This window comes from Perca fluviatilis, chromosome 22 (assembly GCF_010015445.1).
Source record: "Perca fluviatilis chromosome 22, GENO_Pfluv_1.0, whole genome shotgun sequence".
NCBI lineage: Eukaryota > Metazoa > Chordata > Actinopteri > Perciformes > Percidae > Perca > Perca fluviatilis.
The window spans coordinates 27,172,786-27,194,597 of record NC_053133.1 but is presented as its reverse complement, the minus strand read 5'-3'; the positions used below and the strand labels follow the sequence as shown (position 1 = coordinate 27,194,597).

The following is a 21,812-nucleotide window of genomic DNA, read 5'->3' as shown; positions in this document are numbered from 1 at the left end:
AGTAGCCATTACAACCTACATATAATAAATAAAAACTTGCCTAATGTTTAATGTGTGTAGAGCATGCCATATTTAATTTATCACAGCCATATTGGTATCTGCATATGTGTTAGTCACTGAGTAAAAAGAAATTGCAGTTCAGAAATGGAAAAGATTTGTTTAAGGAGATAAAGAGACAGTGTTTTCTGGTGTATTTTTAGATTTCAATGTTTATGTGTAAGTTATTAAAAGTCAAACTCAAACAATAATAATGTTGGTAATAGTCCTCAATTATAGAAAGACAAACACCCTTGCTGCAAATATGAAATTGGGGTGACAGGGCAGAAAGTGTGTGTTTTGGGATCATGCTGCACCCAACAGCCGAGGTCCTATCGCTGACATTCTTCTGTCTTCTCTTATGAAATTGTAAAGCTCCATCTTCTTACCTGCACCGGAGGAGAAGTCGTACCTTGTGGCCCACCTTTTCTTGGATCTTGCATGTGCAATGTGCACACTTCACCCATAGCTTGAGCGGAGGTCCTTTGAGGTGTTGAGGGTGCAAAACCTAAAGCATAAATAACATTTAAAAAACAATTAAGACAACCTTGACATTTACAGGTAATCATCACAAATACAGAAACTAGACCAAAACAATACAGAAGCAACAGCAACAACAGTGTTTTGGCTGGAAAACACACTTAATGAAAGTAAACAACTTAACCAAAATGTGGCCTTAACACCATGGATGCTACAAGGATCATATGTCCTATTTATTGATTTACCTGACTTGTTATGACACTGAGGGTTAATGCTGATACATCACTTTTCTAACAAATAGGTTACTTTACCATGTGGACAGCAACTAACGGTTACAACGTAATATATGAAAAATTACATGTGAGCAAAATCTTGATATGTAATATTTGAATTAATAAAAAGTTTCTTACCTTCAACCCAAAATTGACTTTCCTCAACCATGTATCTATGTAGTATGATGTCAAATTGTGTACCAAAATGTAGTTGTTTTGTTTTGTTCCGACATGAGGTGGTGTTCACGTAACTTTTCCCGACACAAATTAATTTGAATGAATGAAGTAGCCTAAGTCGTAATGTGGAAATGATCGCTACAAAGAAGATATCTTGTATTTATTACACAAAGCGTTTAAACAACATGTTCATTCTCTAAAAACACTAAATTATTGCTTTACCTGACTTGTTATGAGGGTTGATGCTTATAAATAACTTTTCTAACAAATAGGTCCCTCTATGACATGGACAGAAACTAACAGTTACAACCTAGTATATTAAAAAAAAACTACATGTGAGCAAAACCTTGATATGCAATATGTGAAAATTGACTTTCCTGCACCTTTTTTCTGCATGGTATGACATCAACCTGTGTGCCAAAAGTTTCGCCGACCTACTAAGTTGTTCCAACATGAGGGGACGGTCACAGGATTTTTTCCGACGCAAACTAATTTGAATAACTGAATGTAAACAAAGAGGTGTATCCTAAGTCGTAATGTGCAAACACCATGGACACAAAAGACTACAAAGGACTACAGAGAAGATATGCTGTATTTATGACTTAAAGCATTTAAACAAGACGTTCATTCCCTAAAACCGCAAAATTTTTGCAAATGATTGCTTTACCATAACTATGATGGTTAATGCTAATAAATAACGTAACAAATCGGTAACTCTACAATGCGGACAGCAACTAAAAGTTACAACCTAATACATTAAAAAAAGATGTGAGCAAAAGATGTATACTGTATGCGATACATGAATTAATAAAAAATGTCTTACCTTCAACCCAACATTGATTTTTGTCTGGCATGTATCTGCGTAGCATGACGTCAACCTGTGTGCCAAAAGTTTCGCCGACCTACTGAGTTGTTCCAACAATTAATGAGGAAATTAATTTGAATAAATTAATGTAAACAAAGATGTGTATCCTAAGTCGTAATGTGCAAACACCATGGACGCTACAAAGAATATATGTTGTGTTTATTACTCAAAGTGTTTAAATAACACATTCATTCTGTAAAACAACTACTGTACATCATTGCTTTACGTGACTAGTTATGACTATGAGGGTTAATGCTAATAAATAGCTTTTCTAACTAATAGGTTACTCTATGATATGGACAGCAACTAACAGTTACAACCTAATATCATATTAAAAAACTACATTTGAGCAAAAAATTTATACTGTATGTAGTACGGGAATTAATGAAAATTTTTCTTACCTTCAACCCAACATTGATTTTTGTCCGCCATGTTTCTGCGCAGTATGACATCAACTTGTGTACCAATTTTTTTTGCTGACTTACCGAGTTCTTCCAACATGAGGGGGTGCAAACGTTAATTTTCCCAACGCAAACAAATTTGAAAGAATGAATGTAAACAAAGAGGTGTATCGTAAGTTGTAATGTGCAAACACCATGGACGCTACAAAGAAGATATGTTGTATTAATTACTCAAAGTGTTTAAACAACACGTTCATTCCCTAAAACCACAAAATTATTGCAAATTATTGCTTTACCATGACTATGAGGGTTAACGCTAATAAATAACGTAACAAATCGGTAACTATACAATGCGGACAGCAATAGTTACAACCTCATATCATATTAAAAAAGATGTGAGCAAAAGATGTATACTGTATGCAATACATGAATTAATAAAAAGTTTCTTACCTTCAGCACAACATTGATTTTTGTCTGGCATGTATCTGCGTAGTATGACGTCAACCTGTATGCCAAAAGTTTTGCCGACCTACAGAGTTTTTCCAATAATTAATGAGGAAATTAATTTGAATAAATGAATTTAAACAAAGATGTGTATCCTAAGTCGTAATGTGCAAACACCATGGATGCTACAAAGAAGATATGTTGTATTTATTACTCAAAGTGTTTAAATAACACATTAATTCTGTAAAACAACTACATTAATGCTTTATGTGACTAGTTATGACTAAGAGGGTTAATGCTAATAACTATGTTTTCTAACTAATAGGTTACTCTATGACATGGACAGCAACTAACAGTTACAACCTAATATCATATTAAAAACTACATTTGAGCAAAAGATGTATACTGTATGCAGTACGTGAATTAATAAAAAGTTTCTTACCTTCAACCCAACATTGACTTTTGTCCGCCATGTTTCTGCGCAGTATGACGTCAACTTGTGTACCAATTTTTTTTGCTGACTTACCGAGTTCTTCCAACATGAGGGGGTGCATACATTAATTTTCCCAACGCAAACAAATTTGAATAAATGAATGTAAACAAAGAGGTGTATCCTAAGTCGTAATGTGCAAACACCATGGATGCTACAAAGAAGATATGTTGTATTTATGACTCAAAGTGTTTAAACAACACGTTCATTCCCTAAAACCACAAAATTATTGCAAATTATGCCTTTACCATGACTATGAGGGTTAATGCTAATAAATAACGTAACAAATCGGTAACTATACAATACGGACAGCAACTAAAAGTTACAACCTAATATCATATTAGAAAAAGATGTGAGCAAAAGATGTATACTGTATGCAATACATGAATTAATAAAAAGTTTCTTACCTTCAACCCAACATAGATTTTTGTCTGCCATGTGTCTGCGTAGTATGAAGTAAACTTTTGTGCAAAACGTTTTGAAGACTTACTGGGTAGTTCCGACATGGGGGGGGGTTCAAGTGAATATTTCCCAGACTGAGAAGTGGCGTATGTATGACACGCCAATTGGTATGCCGTCATTGGAGTGTTATGAAGACACACACTCGCTTGTCAGCGTGTTTATCAACGCCGTTTGTCCTCCATTGACTTACATTACCTTGCGTTTGTGCGTGAATTGACGCCGTAGTGAGTAGTATGAAAGGGCGAAAATCCGCGTAGGGAGTTTGGTCGGGGTGGTGGGTGGGTAAAACACTGGACTTTCCCCCAGGAGACCGGGGATCGTTTTCCGCGTGTGTTGTTTCCTTACCACATTTTTCTTTTCCTAATCCCAACCTGTTATTCTTTTCCCCACGTGTGTGTTAAAACCAACTGTAGCCTCGCAATAAGACGCCACATGGCTTTAGAAAGTGGCGTGTATGTTTACGCTGTGATACAGCAGACTGCCGTCTTCGCCTGTATATCTACGCTGTATACAGCAGATGGATAGCTCAAAATGCGTACAGCTAACACGCCACTTGGCTTTAGGAAAGTGGTGTGTATGTTTACGTGAAATCATGATGCCACGTTGGAATTTTTGCAGTTACAAACACATTTTCCGATTATTCTCACCGCATGAATGCTAGGTTTATCTCTATTACAAAATATTGTACATTTATGAGTGAAAAGAATAAGAATGTAATTCTAAAATGAAAAAGACATTTCATGTAATGGTACCATCTAACCTAGAGGGATTTATTATGGCTGTATTAAGTTAATTATTGTTTTGCATCCAGTCATGGCACCATTTACACTCTGTAAATTGCACCAGATAACACATAACCTTCTCTACTCAAACTTTATCATAAAAATCTAAAAATCTGCAGTTGAAGGTAACGTTAAAACGTATGGATTTAAAAGGTTGTGTTACGAGATAATCATCGTAATTAGGGAGAGATTGACACAGGTTTAATAAGTGAGTGACGTCAGTGTGAGTGCGTGGTATATACCTATATATATAATATATATATATATATATATATATATATATATATATATATATATATATGGGTTAAGCAAGGTCAGGAGAGAGAGCAATTAATTTGGTATGTAGCTAATATAATGTATTTACTTTTGTCAATCTTTTGTTAATTTGTCTTGTTTGTTATTGTCTCTGCACTATCTCGAATAGTTAAAAAAATTTTTAAGTGAGCATGATGGTGTTGGAGTGTTTTAATTTAGAGCACACGTGCAGTGTGAGGGAAGGCGAGAGGAAAAAGAGAAAGACGATGTAAAGTGAGTTAACCATGAACAATAAAACCACAAGTTTTTTTTAAGACACAGTGGCTTCATCTATCCTTAATACTGCCGGTAAAGTGAAGGGTGTTTGTCATTGTTACCCCTGAAAAGCATCGGCCCTGGAGGTGATCACTGTGCTTCTCGACCACGTGCTTGCAGTTGTTTTCTCCCAGGTAAAAGTGTTATCATTTCGGACAGACAGTGTGGATATTAGAGATCACAAAATATAGCTTTTGAATATGCAACGTGCTACTGCATATAACGTAAAATATAACGTTTTAAAATGGGGCTCTTAATAGCCTTCATATAGCCTTAATGTTACCTCAGCTACATAGTTAAAAAAACGTCCAGCTAACTTTAGCTAACTTTAGCTAATGTTAGCTAGCTAATAAGTTCTGCACCATATTTAAATGATTAAATTAAGTTGTGAGTCTCTTAATACACCCATTGTGTGAGTAAGCCGAAACTAACTAAAGAGACTTTCTGTCTCCACATACTATTACTGTAGGTTGACTGAATACTGAATCCAGAAGTAAGCTAGTTACTCACCATCTGTAGGCTTCAACAGCTGCTAACGTTAGGCTAGCGTTAGCTAGCTGCCAAACGTTGGTAACAGTTTGTAGATTTTACAGCCGAAGAGAGCGTCCAAACGTCCATAAAAACTTCTCGAATCACTTCTGAAGCATACATAATTTACTTGACGCTGTCCATAGGTATTCTCAGTTGATTAAACACATATTTTTACATAAATATAGCTAAACACTTAAAAATAATTACATTTCTCAACCTACAGTAGTGTATCTGCTTACTGCGTGGGATGAATAAAAGCAACAACTGTGTCAGTTTATATCAGTTATCAGAGTAAAATGAATAAATGTGTAACAAATATTTAATGAAAAGCAGATTGTTTTTTTACATTTTAATAATGTTAAATTTGAGAATCTTTAAGCATTAATTAAGCAGATACATTTTCTTTTGATCAATAACCATGTTTGATAAGTTAACCAATGAATACAACTCTATTTTTAATCTTATCTTAAGCCAAAAGTTTGACATTTTTGCTTAAAATACTAACATTGTAGATGATGTTTTCAACTAATCAGCACTATTATCTTTTATTAATTTTAATAGTATTTCATATTTCATTGTTTTATGTTGTATTTTGTTTTATTTAATTTTTTCCATATTTTTGATTTGTTTAGAAAAACCTCACATTTTATATAAAATCGTCTTTATTTATTGAACAATGTTCGTTCAATTATTTATTTTTAATTTATTTTTTTCTCTCATTGTTTTTTTCATTATTATTATTTTGAAAGGAACGTAAACACATTTCCTGTTTTCTCCCGTCTAACTTCCTGTTTACATCGTGCTAGCCTCCGCTAGCTTGCTGCTGCCAATGATCGGTCCCAGCAGCGCAGCATCCAGCCTTCACACCGGACGGTGAGTCGCTGAGTGAGGGAGCAGAGCCGCCGTTTCTCCGCTACGTTTCCATCTTTTTTTCCCACTTTGTTTACAGTGTGAAGAGTGGCTCAGCGGAGACATTTTGGGACTTTCGTTCTGGACAACATTTTACATCTCTCGAATAACAAGTGGAATTAAGCCTTTGGGGAGCACAGAGGAGGTTTGGGAGGATGAACCCCCAGTGTGCCCGCTGTGGGAAGATTGTCTACCCGACGGAGAAAGTCAGCTGCCTGGACAAGGTAAGCACTTTGTTTGTGGACCATAAAAACATCCAGAATCACTCAGGTTCATTTATTTCGCACTTACTGTGTCTGATAAAACGTTGATAATTACCTTCAAACTGGTGCTTATCCGAGTTCAAAGATTTGAAGTTGTTTATTTAAGATATTTATTGTCATGTGCACAGCAATTTCAGAAAGTCAATCTTTTCCAGTGACAATCGTGTAGCTCTTAGGCTCCCTCCAACAATGCTCATTAAATATGTATAAAAACTAAATCATGCAAGTAAAAAAAATAATTTTAGACATAAAATAGTGCAGAAGGTAAAATAAAGTGATACAATATATGAAATCAAAGTGTATATATGTATAGATAGATAGCTAGATAGATAGACAGATAGATACTTTATTCATCCCAAGGGAAATTGTAGGCATCCAGTAGCTTAGGCAACCATAACACAACAAAACCACTTACACATACACACACATATATCTCACATACATAAAAATCACTCACAGAAATTTCAAGAGTTAATAATTTAAGGTCTGGTATGGACTGACCATGTGATGCAATGACCATTATAATGTGCTATGGTAGAGTGTGTGCAATGGTGGTAGTGCAAAAGTGAACAGTGCAGGGGTTGAACAGTGCAATAGCTTATTATTAAATATTAACTATGACTATGAAAAGACAAGCATGTAAACATAATAGAATTGCTTGACAAACAAGAAAAGAAATGATATACCTTAAGAACAATATATAACAGGGAATAAGTTATAAGATGTAGATGCTATGGTAATTGAAAATGGATAAACGAAATGTAAACAAGAATGTACAAAGAATGAAGTAAATGTGCAAAGAATGTAGTAAATGTGTATGCCTAATGAGATGTGGGCTAATATATATATATATATATATATATATATATATATATATATAACTAGGCCTACATAAAAGTATGTAAAGGTAAATTGATTTGTTGAGTTGTAAGAGATGCAGCTGGGTTGTAATGGAATGAAAAATATCTGTCACTCTGCTTTTTAGCTTCAAATATGTATCTCAACAAATCAGGCTGTCATATAGTAAAATAACACTGTTGTGAGTTATTTTTAAGTAAGTGTTTGCCAGAAAAATGCTGTTAAAGTTGAGAACTCAGGAGCTGATGCAGTTTTAATCGATTGAGTTATTGATTGATTGATTGATTGATTGGTGAACGTTTGTGTAATCAAATCTCCTTCCAAATATCTTAAATTGTGTGTTGACAATAGATCTGCCATGTCATTATGGATAATTCGAAGAACAGAAAACAGAAAAGTCAAGTGTCATTGATAATCAAAACCGTCACCTATTAGTTTTCTGTCCTCTGATCTAATGATGGAATATAGTTGATTAGTTATCACACATCTTATCTGGGGATCTTTTTTTGTTAACAAAATATTCCTCAGCCTATTCAAATCAGCCTAAATGAGGCCTTTATTCACATGCATCATCTTACGATGACTTTATCTTTTCTAGTGGGAAGTTTCATTCCTGTAGTGTCATGCCAACACAATATAACCCTCTATGATCAGTTTGCATCCTGTTATATTTTAGGCCTTGTGTTCCCCCATAAAAAAAACCTGTAAATCTGTTTTAGATTAGATTCAACTTTATTGTCATTGCACAAGTAAGGACAACCAGTACAACGAAATGCAGTTTTTACATCTAACCAGTAGTGCAATCATTGAAGTGCCTTTCCTTTATAGCAGTGCTTAAAAAAGACATAAAACAATGCAGTATGATCATGTTAGTCCATTATTGAATTGTTAAAGTGCATCAGCAAATAAAGTGCATAGAGTTCGGAGAAATCAGACAGTCAATAGTCCATATAATAGTAGAGACAGAATGCAGTATGTAAATAGTGCATTGTTAGTAAAGTGCATAGGGATCAGAGGTAGTCAGACAGTCCATTGTCCATGTGCATATACCACAAAGTAGAAGTTCCTAAATGGAACTGGCATTGTGCCATCTTTAAAGATACATACAGTAAGTTTTGTGGCAAATAAATATTAACACACCATTAAAATAGCACAAGTGGTTATAGAAATTAAATAAGGTATATTATAGGAATATTTTAGGAGCATCTTGATTAACTTCTTTGCCCTTTATTTGCCAGTATACAAAAGTAAGGGTTGATTTTTGTGTTTGCACGCTAACACCTCTCTAATAGTCTGTTGCATAACAGTGATAAAATATTAATTTATCCTCAGCGGTCTCATGCATTCACTGTCTGTCCTATGAGGCATCCGATGACACAACAGCATGTAGGCACTGCTCATGTTAGCTCCCACCTTTCATAATAAAAGACTCCGTTCCACGGAGCTGTAGCAAATACTGTTTGTTTGGATTGTGTTATCGTTCAATATCGCTAGACCAAACAGGACTAAATGTACCTTCTGTCCTGAGAGAATAAGGGAGTAAAATGAATAAAAGAGGGAATAAAAGAGCTAAAGCAGTGTAAGAGGCAGAGCTTTAGAGAGGAGGAAGGCTGGCAAAGAAACAAAGAAGTATATGGAGAAAGTGAAAAGGAGAAGGAGAGTGAGAGGGGGAGGAAGAAAGAAAGAAGTAACTTCACTGTCCAAGGACTTCAGACTTCCCTGCAGTGTCTTTCAAAAAGCCCATTTAATCAGGCCCTTTGCAGGACGAGGTGTCGCTGCCTTTACATTTTACAGTATTGTGCGGATGATTTCAGTGTTTCCCTTAGGATTCTTTTTTGCAGTGGGGGCAGGTCTGTCCGAACAACAACCCCCCGTTTAATAGTCGACTCGGAAGAAAGCGAACGTTTTGACAATAAACTCCATCAACACAACAGTATGTGGAGTTAAACTGGACGGGTCCAATAACCTCTGAATAGTTCTACTTGTTGTTAAATTGCAATGTGAGCGGCAGCCAACAGGGGGGGGCATTATGTCGGCAGGATCATTTTAAAAGGCAACCGCAACTACGTTGTGCGTCTGCCCTATATCTGATACCGTGGCGGCAGAAATTTTGCCGTGGCGAGCCGCCACTATAAAATCAACATAGAGGAAACGTTGGATTTTTAGGTAAGGAGAAAATTTGCAAACACGCTGGTGTTGTACTTAAGGGCAAAACATTTACTACATTTTAAAGAATAGCTTAACCGATGCTAAAAATTTTTTTGCTGATACCAGTATTAGTACTTTGATCAGATAACAACAACAAACATCAGGAATTCCTTTGTTCAACATAAAGGAACATATGGTAATCAAACTCTTGTGATGAAGATATTTTCTATATTTTCAACCTCTACATCCATAATTTTCAACCGTTAGACAATCTGCTTCCCGCACATGCCCAGTGTCTGCGAATGGTCATGTGACATGTGATATGCAGCAATCCTCTCCAGACTTGAGGAGATGCGCCCGAGAGGACGCAGCAACATCGCCACCCTGACAAGACGGGCATTTATTACTTTTCCGCATCCCGGCCAGGCAAATCCCCCCCTTCATAATAGCAATCCGCCATGGAACGAGCACGCCTGCTCTTAAAGGGAATGTGAGAGGACGCTCTGATTGGTTTATTGCACGTTACGCCCAAACCACACCTAGCTACTTCAGACCAACCCATTTTAGAGATCCGCCCACAAAGATACTTGCGTTTCAGATCGTTAGGGCCCTTAGTGTGACAATTTACAGTTGCAAATTGAACTTGTCAGTGGATTCCAGGTGACAGACATTTGAGACACAATGTATACACTGTTTCTAAAATGACTCATGTTTTATTGGCAGACATATATGCAGATCCCAGTCTGTATACTTCATTAAAACCTCTACTAAAAGTCGTGAACTGGACTCTGATTTTAGTCCCACCTGGTACCACATCACTTTCCATGGTTTTGCATTCGGATACATCATGCTCTTACTGTATATTGCAATTAGTCGCAGGATAAATATAGAAGGCATATTAACAACTTAAACACATCATTTTAGGGATGATTCACTCTAAGGATTTGAATAATCCTAATGTGGGACAGATGGAGGGCGATCTGAACTGGATATTGAACGAGCAAATGTTTGGCAGCGAACGTCAGTTCTCACTCTGCGGTCCGTCACATTTTCACCCAGCCTCCTGCTGTATTTATATTTAGACCCTGAAAGATTTCCATAAACACTCCCTGTCAAACTGCATCAACAGAAAAGTCCCGAGCAGACGGACCCGCCCGTGCTGTTTGATTGACAGGCGGTGTTTGGGAGGAGGAACATCCCACCACTGAGCAGCAGAGGCAGACACAAAACAACAAGCAGAGCTTCGAAGGAAACTGCATTTAGACCAAAAAAACAAATTCATTTGTTGTTTCCGAAGCTTTAAATCACATAGCGTGGAGTTGTTGAGAGAGGAGTCCTCTCCACCATGTAACCCTAACCCTTGTGTTGTCTTTCCCTCGATCATTAAAAACACTTTTGTTGTCCCTATCTTAATGTTTTGTTGCTTTTTACAAAAAAATTTTAAGTTTTTTTATTTTTCTACATTTTTAGCGTTTTTTCCCTCCAACGTCTTTGTCCCTTTTGTTGACGTTTTGTCACTTTTTCCACGTTTTAGCCGCATTTTACAAATTTTTTGACGCTTACTTCCTGTGTTTTTGTAGTTTTTTTTTGTAGTTTTTGTCATTTTTTCCAATATTTTTCACAATTTTCCCCCCCAGCGTTTTGTCGCCTTGTTCGACATTTTCTACGCTTATTTTTCAACCTCCCATATTTCTGATTTTTTTAAAAAAACACTTGGAAACTGGTCAAATTTGAACCCAGGACAACATAAGGGTTAAAGGAGGACAGGCTTCACAAACACAACGAGCAAAACTGGAGAATGTCATTCACACACATTTTTGAATCTTGAAATAGGAAAATAAAAAAACGAGAGGCTAAATCTCCAATGTGGATGAGACACTGACAGCCGAGAGAGACAGAGAGAGAGAGAGAGAAAGAGAGAGAGAGAGAGAGAGAGGGAGAGATTTTTTTTTTTGCACTACACTGCTCTTTTAGCTGTTTTTATGCGTATTTTATATATGTATTTTTGTTTTTATTGTAATGCGTTTTAATGTGGTTTCTGTAGCACTTTGAGATACTTTTATGAAAAGTGCTTTATAAATAAAATGTATTATTATTATTATTAGAGAGATATCTAACCCAACTTCCGTTATAACAACCAAACCATCTCCACATCCACTGAGGAAAGCCACAAGATGTGGTCGGAAAAGCTTCGAAATCACCAAATAAGTGGATCTTGAGATGAGAGTGTAGGTCCGTCAATAGTGTGAAACATGAGAGCCAGTCTCAGGCCTAAACTGACTCATCAAACCCAACCTTGATGTGTGTGTAACTCTGTGTGTTTGTGTGTGTTGTCTCCAGAACTGGCATAAAGGATGCTTCCACTGCGAGGTTTGTAAGATGACCCTGAACATGAAGAACTACAAAGGCTACGACAAGAAGCCCTACTGCAATGCGTGAGTCCTCATCCCTTTCTCTCTCTCTCTCTCTCTCCCTCTCGATGTAACATTAAGGTCTCCATCTCTCTTTATATATACAGCATAAATAACATCACATACCCCCTAATCGTTTGCACACAAACACTGTGTGACGCTCACATTATAATCGCTATAATGTGCTAACAATCGGCTTATTCACTTCCATCTAGACTGGATTTCAATTAGAGTGTTATCATTTCATATTTATGAGCTTTCTCCGACCGTAACCACCATCCTCTGGCCGTACTGTGTTATTATCTGCATCTGTGCCCTGCCTGCAGGCCGCTCATATCTGCGTGGTGACCCTTTAAGGTTTTTATAGCAGCGGTGGTTACGGTCGGTGGTTGTTTTTTCGGTGGTCTTGGTCGCGAGCCCAGCCCTGCTTCGCTCTCTCTCTCTCCCCCCACGCCTGGTTCTGTTTACAGCCCTGAATCTGTGCATTCCTCCTTCAGCACTGTTGACATGCTCTGCTTGTTATTATCTGTGCAGGCATGATACGCTACACCGCTATTTATTGCCCACGAAAAGCAAATGTAGTTTGCATGAGACCTTCACAGACACCAGCGATATTATAAAACCTATAAACCTATATCATGTATTCCTACCAGCATCACACTACTGAATAAGTTAGGGGAAATAACTTGATTCTTTCTGTGTGATAATACTGCACTTTGGTATAATATTAAAATGTCACTGATGATGTTGCACCTTATTATTGATAGCCTACTGGTGCTAATGATAGTGCACTTTACTAATTTATAATGTAGAGATACTTGGTGTCGTGTATTGTTGTTGTGCAGGGGGAAGGGAGGGTTTAGTGGTCCTGTTGTCTTTTGTCTGTCTATCTGATGAGCTGTATGGTGCAAGATGAATTCCCGAAAGGATCAATAAATGTCTATCTATCTATCTATCTATCTATCTATCTATCTATCTATCTATCTATCTATCTATCTATCTATCTATATATCTATAAGGAGGCAAAACCTGGATCCTTGTTTGATGCATGTTAGTAATGTGTACTAAACACTTTGTGCTAGTTATCGTACAGCCACAGAAAGGGAAGCCAGTGGCTTTGACCTGTTCACTGTTGGTTGCTTGTAATGGTCTGCCAGTTAAAGCTCCTACCTCTAACTCTAAAAGTACAGGTCCACTGGCAGCGTCATGTTCACGCTTCCCCTGTTCATTGTCTAGTAAGCAGCCGGGCAATGCCTTCTGGTCGCGTTGCGGTGACTTTTGAGAAGCGGGGCCTTCGAGTTGCCCGCTCCTCATCGGCATAAAGTTGAATCCAGGCTTCTTTATGCAAATCAGCGGCGTCCAGCTCGACTCGCCGCCTCTGGAAAACTCCTCAAAAATCTTTTAAACTGTGGCCTGGTTAGCTCAGTTGGTAGAGCAGGCCCTTTGCTGCATGTCGTCCCCCTCTCTCCCCTTTCATCTCTTCATCTGTCCTGTGGAAATAAAGGCCTAAAAATGCCCCCCAAAAAAATCTTTTAAAGGGATGGTTCGGAGTAATTTCACCCTAGGGTCCTTTGCACCATGACCTCGAGCCAAACACCCCCAGAAGCTTTTTTTCTCCTTAGTCTAACATTGATCGAGTTAGCGCTATCGGCTGAATGACAAGTTATAATTGAGGTAACTTTGGAGACACTACCTTATTTAATCACTAAATTAATACATATTTTTGTTGTATCTCTTTTCGGTCGCTGCACTAAGCCATTCGGCTGATAGCGCTAACTCGACCAATGTTAAACCAATGGGAAAACAGCTTCTGGGGGTGGGGGGGTCATGGTGCAAAAGGACCCTAGGGTGAAATGACTCCGAAGCATCCCTTTAAACTGACCCGTTGTCGATCTGGAATGAAGAAGCAGATGCTGATTATTTCTCACGTAACCTGTTTTCAGAAACACATTTCGGTGAATTATTTCCGTAATAAATAAAAGTTTCTAAACGAGCCCGTTTTGAAGCCCGGGAGCAGACAGCCCCACGGGTGAAGCGTTCGTCCAATCAGGTGCAGCCGTCGCGGTCATATTGCTCCTCAGTGGTCGTTGAAGAGAAACTGATAACTGGCCAGTGAGTCAACCATCAAGCAACCGATCACACACGCCTGCACTGTAAACCCGAATAAGTTACCAGAACTCAAAAAAAGTGAGGCAATCAGTTGCCTCACTTTTTTTAAGTTGATTAACTTAAAAGTCAAAATTTTCCGAACTTAAAAGGTTGGTTGAATTGCTACTTGTACCTTTTGATAACAGTTAAATTAAAAGTGCTCATTTAGCTCAACTCAAATATTTGCAGTTAATATGACTTAGTTTTCTGTTAAGGGAACTCAATTATTTTCAGTTATTATGACTTACAGTTTTGAGTTTTCAAACCACAGGAATAAGTTCACAGAACTTAAAAAAATAAGTACACAACCACACAATTTTTAGGTTAATAAAACTCAATGTTTATTAGTTTGTTTTGTCATTGTTTTAAGTACACATTAGTCAAATATGTTGAGTTTGTTTACTTAAAAACATGTGATTCAAAACTTAAAAATTTTTAGGCAACCGATTGCCTCACTTACATTAAGTTTAACTAACTTAATATATCTTAAAGTCGTGAACGTCTGCTTTTGAACAGTTACATGTTAAAATTAAATAGAAAAACATTTATAAATTAAAATAAAAAATAATTTTAAAATATACTTATATACTTTAATTGTATATTAAATAAATAAATACATTTGAGAGATTTTTAAGAAGAAAAACTCAAAATTCTCTGATCCTATCCTTCCAAATGTGTTCCTGGTCACTTTAAACGAACACGAACTTAATGGGACTTTGTCTTATTCACCGTATCCTCCAGAGTTAGAGAAGTCCATAAATACCCTCTCTCATCTCAGTGTGTGTTGTAACTCTGTCTGGCGCACACCCACTGCTAGCCTAGCTTAGCACATGTTGTACAAATCACAACATGTAAATAGGAAAAATGTTGCGCGTTATTTTTGTCACTTATTAGGAGCATAGATGGAGCCAGATACCTCCAGGATCTGTGCTAAGCTAGGCATGGGTCGGTCAGACAGAGATACGACACGCACAGAGATGAGAAGCGTGTATGGACTTATCTAACTCTGGGGATACTGTGAATAAATCCCAATAAGTACCGTTATTTCCGGACTATAAGTTGCACTTTTTTCCTACTTTGGCTGGTCCCTTGTGACTTGTACGACTTGTATATCAAAATATATATAATTTAACATGTTTTTAAATGTTAATTCATACTGAACACATTACCATCTACAGCCGCAAGAGAGGCTCTATGCTTGTGACAACTAGAATGCTGCTCCTAAAGACAACTGAGAAAGAGAAAAGAGATAAACTGCAGGTAGTAAAATATGCAGCAGCATAATCGAGCAGCAGAAAGAAAGTTTGAAACAAGGGAGAAACTTGTGAGGGACTGGCGAAAAGGTGACTCTTATGCAATGAAGAAAACAAAGAAAGCTAATCGCGCTAATCGGGCTGAAAGCAAGATGGCCAGAGCTGGAGGCAAGGAGTCACACATGGGTGCTTGAACAACGTGCTGCTGGGAGAGGCTTGTCAACGGTGCAGTTAGCGCTCGTCGCCCGCCCTGGTAGTTGTTCTGTGTGCTATTGTATAGTTTAATAACTGTTAATGTGTTACGTTAACATACCGACACCTACCTATTCAGCCTGTTGTTCTGGTGCTATTGTGTAGTTTTGGTTTTGTGAAATACATTTCTAAATAAATGACTTATAGTCGTGCGATTTATATATGTTTTTTTCCTCTTCATGACGCGCATTTTTTGACTGATGCGACTTATACTCGGAGCGACTTATAGTCCGGAAAATACGGTAGGCATGTTTCTTTAAGCCCCTAGGAAATAAATATTTACCACACATTTCTGATATTGACCAGACAACTAATCAGATAGTCAGGAAAATAATCGGAGTAGTAATCAAAAACAATAATACCAAAATGAAGTTATCGTTCGTTACAGCTATAAAAAAAAAACACTGCTTTTGGCTTCCTTGCTAATTCCTGAGTAAGGCGACAGGGCAGCAATTTGGATGAAATTTCAAATATTCTATAGAGTTTAAGAACATTTTAACTTAAAACTCTAAAATGTAAATGGTTTTACAAACCATATCAAATGCACAGTGAAATGTGAGTCATCTTGCGCAGCCCACAATGGTTAAGAAAAACATTAAAACATACAAAACATTAGCGTTACTTTTGCATTATATTAATAAGAACAAAGGCATATTGAGTAGTTTGGGCCTATTGGCTGAACACCTGCAGTAGTGCAGTAACTTTTGAGGCATTATTTAGACAAAAGGAGATAACTTTGAACTAGCCTTTTATAATGCTTTACCCTGCAGCCTTTTTTTCCAGATGAGTTTCTACATCATTAATTCATTCTTGAGGGTCTGCAACCTCGGGGATAGTTTACCACTTTCTAGACCAAGTTAAATCTTTAGAGTGAATTCAAAAGTGTTGGTCAGTGCTTTGGGATAGCTGAGGTGTAGTGCATAGATCACTCCACAGATTACCAGGAAGGCATCGCCAAGTCTGGGAAGGCTGACCACGGCATCACTTTCAATGACGCACAGTGATTCTCACAGGGTGGTAGTGAACTGGACTTGCGTCATGGTCACCGATGAAAGTAATGAGGCCCACTGCAACACCATCAAGCTCTGGCTCATCAGACTCATCCTGAATGAATGAAAAAGAGATACTAATCACAAACTAACACATGGAACAGAACAGATGACATAATTTGTCTTTCCTTAACCAAGTCCCATTGAAATCCAATACCACTTTTACAAAAGAGACCTGGGTCTCATTGTAAGAGTTGAAAACATAAGATCCATGTTCTGCACACATGAATCAGCCAAAATACCAGAGAATCTAAGTGCTGACTGAAACCAAGGACATTTACAAGAAAATGTTTTACTGAACATTGAATAAAATGTTAATATTCTCGGGTTAGATAATACACAGCAGAATCTTTTAGTGACTTAAGGAGACTCACTGTGCAGGTTCTTAAACATCCAGAGACGTCCTCACGCAGATACACAGGAAGGACGTGGAGAACAGTAGTGCGCTTGGGTGTGTATGTCATGGATTTCCTATTCAGATAAAAACAGAATTGCATATACTGAAGAGTTTACATAAAGCTGATTTTAAACAGTCCAAACAGAACATATGTCCACAAATAACCTGTTAACATCTTTAATGCAATCAGACAAATGGCAAACAAAGTGGACTAATTGCAAAAGTCAAAAGCTTCATTTCAATCATTGAACCTGTTCAATGTTCTACTGGTTCAACCTATGAAATGTGTAAAATCTATTTTTACCTGTTCATCATGGATTTTTTAAATTTCAGCCAGAGCATCTGCTGTCTTCCCAGTTTTTGATGCCTTCCGTCTGAATAAGGTCATCAGTCGAGGAAGATAGCGGTCAAGCTCAGCATAGCACGTGTTGGCAGGTTCTGATTTGTAATCCGCTGGAACTCTGCATACAACTACATAGAAATAACAGCCAGAGGAGAATACAGCAACAACACTTATTAAAAAACAGTTCAATTTGAAGAATCTTGCACACATTCATAAAGCAAAAATATCAGCCAAATGAGTAAGAATCACAATTTTCACTTTAAAAGAGAGAGCTGACCATATTACCTCAGACTCTATTTTAAGAGCAAGCCAGAGGTCCATGAGGTCGTTCACTGGTGGGCAGGACATCACTATGGTCTGTCGCGTAGGGGAAATGTGGTCTCCATCATCTTTCTAATGAGGGTCAGTTTCTTCTCAGTCTTCTTCAACAATTTTTGCAAGCAAATACAAAGTTAAGTAAAATATGATTAGTAGTATTCGGTGAACAGAACACATTCATTATTTGTTGACTTAAATACAGCAAAACACTTTATTTTGATCAAACAGGCAAGTAGAAAAACAATGATGTGTGTATGTGGGGTGCGTATGATTTGGGGTTTACCACACTAAAACCTTGTCTGAGAAAAAAACAACAATTCAAGTTATTGGTATTTAGAGGGCGGGGGGGTGATAGAAGAATTCACATTCATTGGATTACCTGGTATCGTTATCACATCTCCAGTTATCTTCCTTAACTTCTTGAAACTGGAACAGCAAGATGCAAAGGCATAAACTGATCTGAAACTGAACAATTAAAAGATTCAAAGAGTGTCAAATTATAAATACTTCCATTTATAAATGTTCCCTGTTAATGATCTTTTCATTTAATCCCCATAAGTGTCAAGTTACTAAAGCCATCAAGCAAAATTAACATTACTGTAAAGAAAAGCAGCCACACTTGAACCTTAGTGCATGGTTAATCAACAATAATACCATTTCTACAAACCAAAGCTTTACTGTTAAGGGTTTTTACTTTATTCATCTTTGTCATGAAAAGCAGCTTGCCTCCAGCAGGGTCGTTTGTTTTAAAACCGAGGCAACAGTAGGCAGGCACGGGCAGTTGACTCGTTCTGTTAACAGCAATCTCCGTGTCTCAGACAGTCTGCTCACACAGAATTTAAAACTAGCGTCCCTAGAAGCTACACAGAGAGCGCGGACTTGCAGTGTAGGAACTCAGTTTGAGGCGTTTATGCTCTTTTGTGCACTATTGAAAGTTTCCAGCAACAAAAAACTAACTATCGCATACGAGGTGTCTGTTAGTGCTTCTACTAACAACTAATTTTCTAACACCACCTTTAAGCGGGGAATGAGCGTGTGATTACTAGATTCATCCGTCGTCAAATTCTTCAGGGAGTCGGTTAGTGGTAGCTAGGTTAGTTGTGCTGCTGGAGTGCGTAACGTCAAAGTCCTTCTAAATAGTCTCTGGTAACGTTATTGGTCGTAGCTAAGTGGCTAGCTAGCTCTTTAGCAGCTAACCTATATCTGACAAGTTGCCAATCCCTACAAGACTCCCGTGATAAGCCAGTGAAGGGCGGGGGGCTTGGAGAAGGTCTACGCTCTCTGAGACAAACACATACAAAATGTATAAAAGAGAGTAAAAGCGAATGAATATTAACATTCAAAACTTCACAGTAAGTCCAGTGAGCCTGATTGCTGCTGCGTAGGTAGTTTCTGCAACCCTACTGTCTGCTGCTTCCCGCTTCTGCGTTGTTCAAACTTTTTCTTCTTCTGTGTTTTTCCAAAGGGACGTGTAAGGGAATCAGTGTAGTGTGCAAATTAGGCCACCTTCTGCTTCGCAGGTTGAATCAGAGATTAACTCTCCATACAAAATTATCCCTGCAGCTGCTTAAATAAAATAAAAAGAATATATAGGCTACATTAAACTGATGAAGCAAAAAATAAATAAAATAAAAACATTTTGTCCTCCACTAATGTCTAATGCATTTCAGACCATTTGCTATTGCAATTTATTTATTATGATCGATTTTACTTATTTGGTAAAGCACTTTGAGATTTTATTGTATTTTAACATGTGCTATATAAATTCAGTTTATTTTTAAATCATCCCTATTTTAAACAATAGAAATAACAGGACTTTATCATTCTTAGTATGTTATTACTCAATTCTATTACATTGTACTTAAGTTATGTTTTTAAGTTATGCTTACTTATACACAAAATAGTTCCATTTAATCAAAAAATATTAGTTAACAATACTCAAAAAGGAAGAACATGTTACACCAACTTGACAAAATTAAGTTAGTAGAACTTGTTCTAAAACTTTGAGTATACACTACTTAATCTATTTAATTACTTTGAACGTTCGGGTTTACAGTGTGTTCAATGCAGCAGAAGTTTAGAAAGATACTAAATACTTGATATGTAATCAAATAGGACTTGATATGTTCATTTGTTATTTTTTTGTGTAGCAGTGTCACAGAAAAAAAAGATCTTTTACACTTTCAACCCCCCTCCATTTAGTCCACCATTCCAAAAAAAAAAAAAAAAAAAAAAAAAAAAAAAAAAAAAAAAAACACACACACACACACACAAAAAAAAAAACACACACCCCCCCCCCCCCCCCCCCGGGTGGTTTATGGCAGAAGGGTTCAAGTGACCTTTGACTCTGTGTGGTTTAAGGTTTCCTCTCAGCTGGGGGAACACACTGTCTTTGTTTCCACTCCGACCTCTCTGGTCCTCCTGTAAACAAACAGCTCTTAAATCCTGAGCGGGCCACTCCGAATGATCACGCTGACCACTGCAGCTGAACAGTTCTTCTCTGTGGTTAAAAATTCTGTGAAAGTTGTGGCCGGGTTGGCTCAGTGGGTAGATCAGGCGCACATATACATAGAGGTTTATGCCTTGATGCAGAGGTCCAGGGTTCGAGTCCGACCTGTGACGATTTCCTGCATGTCTTCCCCCTCTCTCTCCCCTTTCTCACCTAGCTGTCCTGTCCATTAAAGGCAGAAAAGCCCCAAAAAATAATCTAAAATAAAAAAAATTCAGTGAACATGCATGTGGGAATTCACAAGATTCAGCGAGAAACATTAGCAAACTTGTTATAAAAGGTGTTTGTTGATTGTTTGAGGGCATCTTGAATCTCTATTGGCAAATCTGCATTTGATAAATACAGAAAATAGTTTTTTGGTTTAAATGTATATGTATATATTTAAGAGACTAAAAAGTGACAAAAATAGTGTGTTTGTAATTCCATTTCCCATGTCAGTGCCCTCTACGGTTGTTGCAGATCTGATTTCGTGTTGTTTTCTGGTCTTCCAGCTCTGTGGTGAGGGTTAGGGTTAGGGTTAGGGAGAGAGATCCTGGTCTCGGCTGACTGACTCACCTGTTGACTGGTGGTCAGAGGTGAAACGTGAAGAGCCGTGTCCAAGTCCCATTCTCCATTACGTGATCCAGTCAGAAGTCCAGTCTGTCATTCCTGCCTTTATGCCGTCATCCTATGCGCAGCCACCAATTAACACCGCAGAGTTTTCTATTTAAATTCGTCCGTAATACGTATTTTGTGTTGGGTTAATATCAATACATGCTTGCCTACAAAAAGCATCTTAAATCTTGAAGTTTCAAGCTGAGACAGATACAAACATGTAGACTCTGTCACCTGTGTGCTACCTTAAAATGCAATGTTTATTTCCTGTAGCTTGTGAACTCTTAGGCTACATTGAACGCGTAGGGTCTGCGGAGCGTTCAGGGAGCGTATGCGCCGCGGGATGTAGCTTCTAACCGGCTACACCTGCAGCGCCACACACGGCGTAGGATTGTGTGAGTCCCAGGCGAGACGGAGAGCTTTTGTTTTAGGGTTGTTGTTGTGTCTTCACAACAACAACAACAACAACCTGGAGCTGTGAAACGTCCATCTACTGTCAGCTGTTATCAGAGGATACAGGGGAAACAAGAAATAAAAAGACAAACTCACAAAACGAAAACTGCCAATACGCTCACTGACAGTGGTGAAGTCGTTTCCTGTTCATCGGTAGTTTAATTTAAAATATACATAGAGACTTTATGATCCTTTACTTTGTAAAAGGGCCACACACACACCTCTCAGACTGCCCTGTTTTTTACGCTTGTAGAGCCGATTTCCGCGGAGATCGGCTCTCCGACCGCTGCGGCGAGGACCGAGGCTCTGTACATGGGGCTCACACTCTACCAGGTGAGCTACCCAGGCGCCCCAGTGTCGCCAGTTACAGTACAGGCCAAAAGTTTGGACACACCTT

The 21,812-nt window shown here is 37.9% G+C and overlaps 1 protein-coding gene and 1 long non-coding RNA gene across 3 annotated transcripts in view; one reads left to right on the top strand and one right to left on the bottom strand.

Annotated features, from left to right (window-relative positions):
- Positions 1-5,053: 5,053 nt before the first annotated feature.
- The window catches only part of LOC120552735 (LIM zinc-binding domain-containing Nebulette-like), a 52,774-nt gene continuing 36,015 nt past the window's right edge, over positions 5,054-21,812 (top strand). The window contains exons 1-3 of the mRNA XM_039790963.1: positions 5,054-5,113; positions 6,317-6,643; positions 12,029-12,123. Of these exons, the coding sequence (XP_039646897.1) occupies positions 6,575-6,643; positions 12,029-12,123 (164 nt within the window). The 5' untranslated portion in view covers positions 5,054-5,113; positions 6,317-6,574. The remainder of the gene's footprint in view (positions 5,114-6,316; positions 6,644-12,028; positions 12,124-21,812) is intronic.
- LOC120552601 lies at positions 17,904-19,280 on the bottom strand. 2 transcript variants are annotated; one of them, XR_005638034.1, is made up of 3 exons: positions 19,211-19,280; positions 18,239-18,324; positions 17,904-17,963 (listed from the first exon to the last, which is right to left on the bottom strand). It is a non-coding gene; the product is annotated as an uncharacterized LOC120552601 (long non-coding RNA). The 2 variants fall into 2 exon arrangements; XR_005638035.1 differs by having other exon boundaries at positions 17,904-17,960.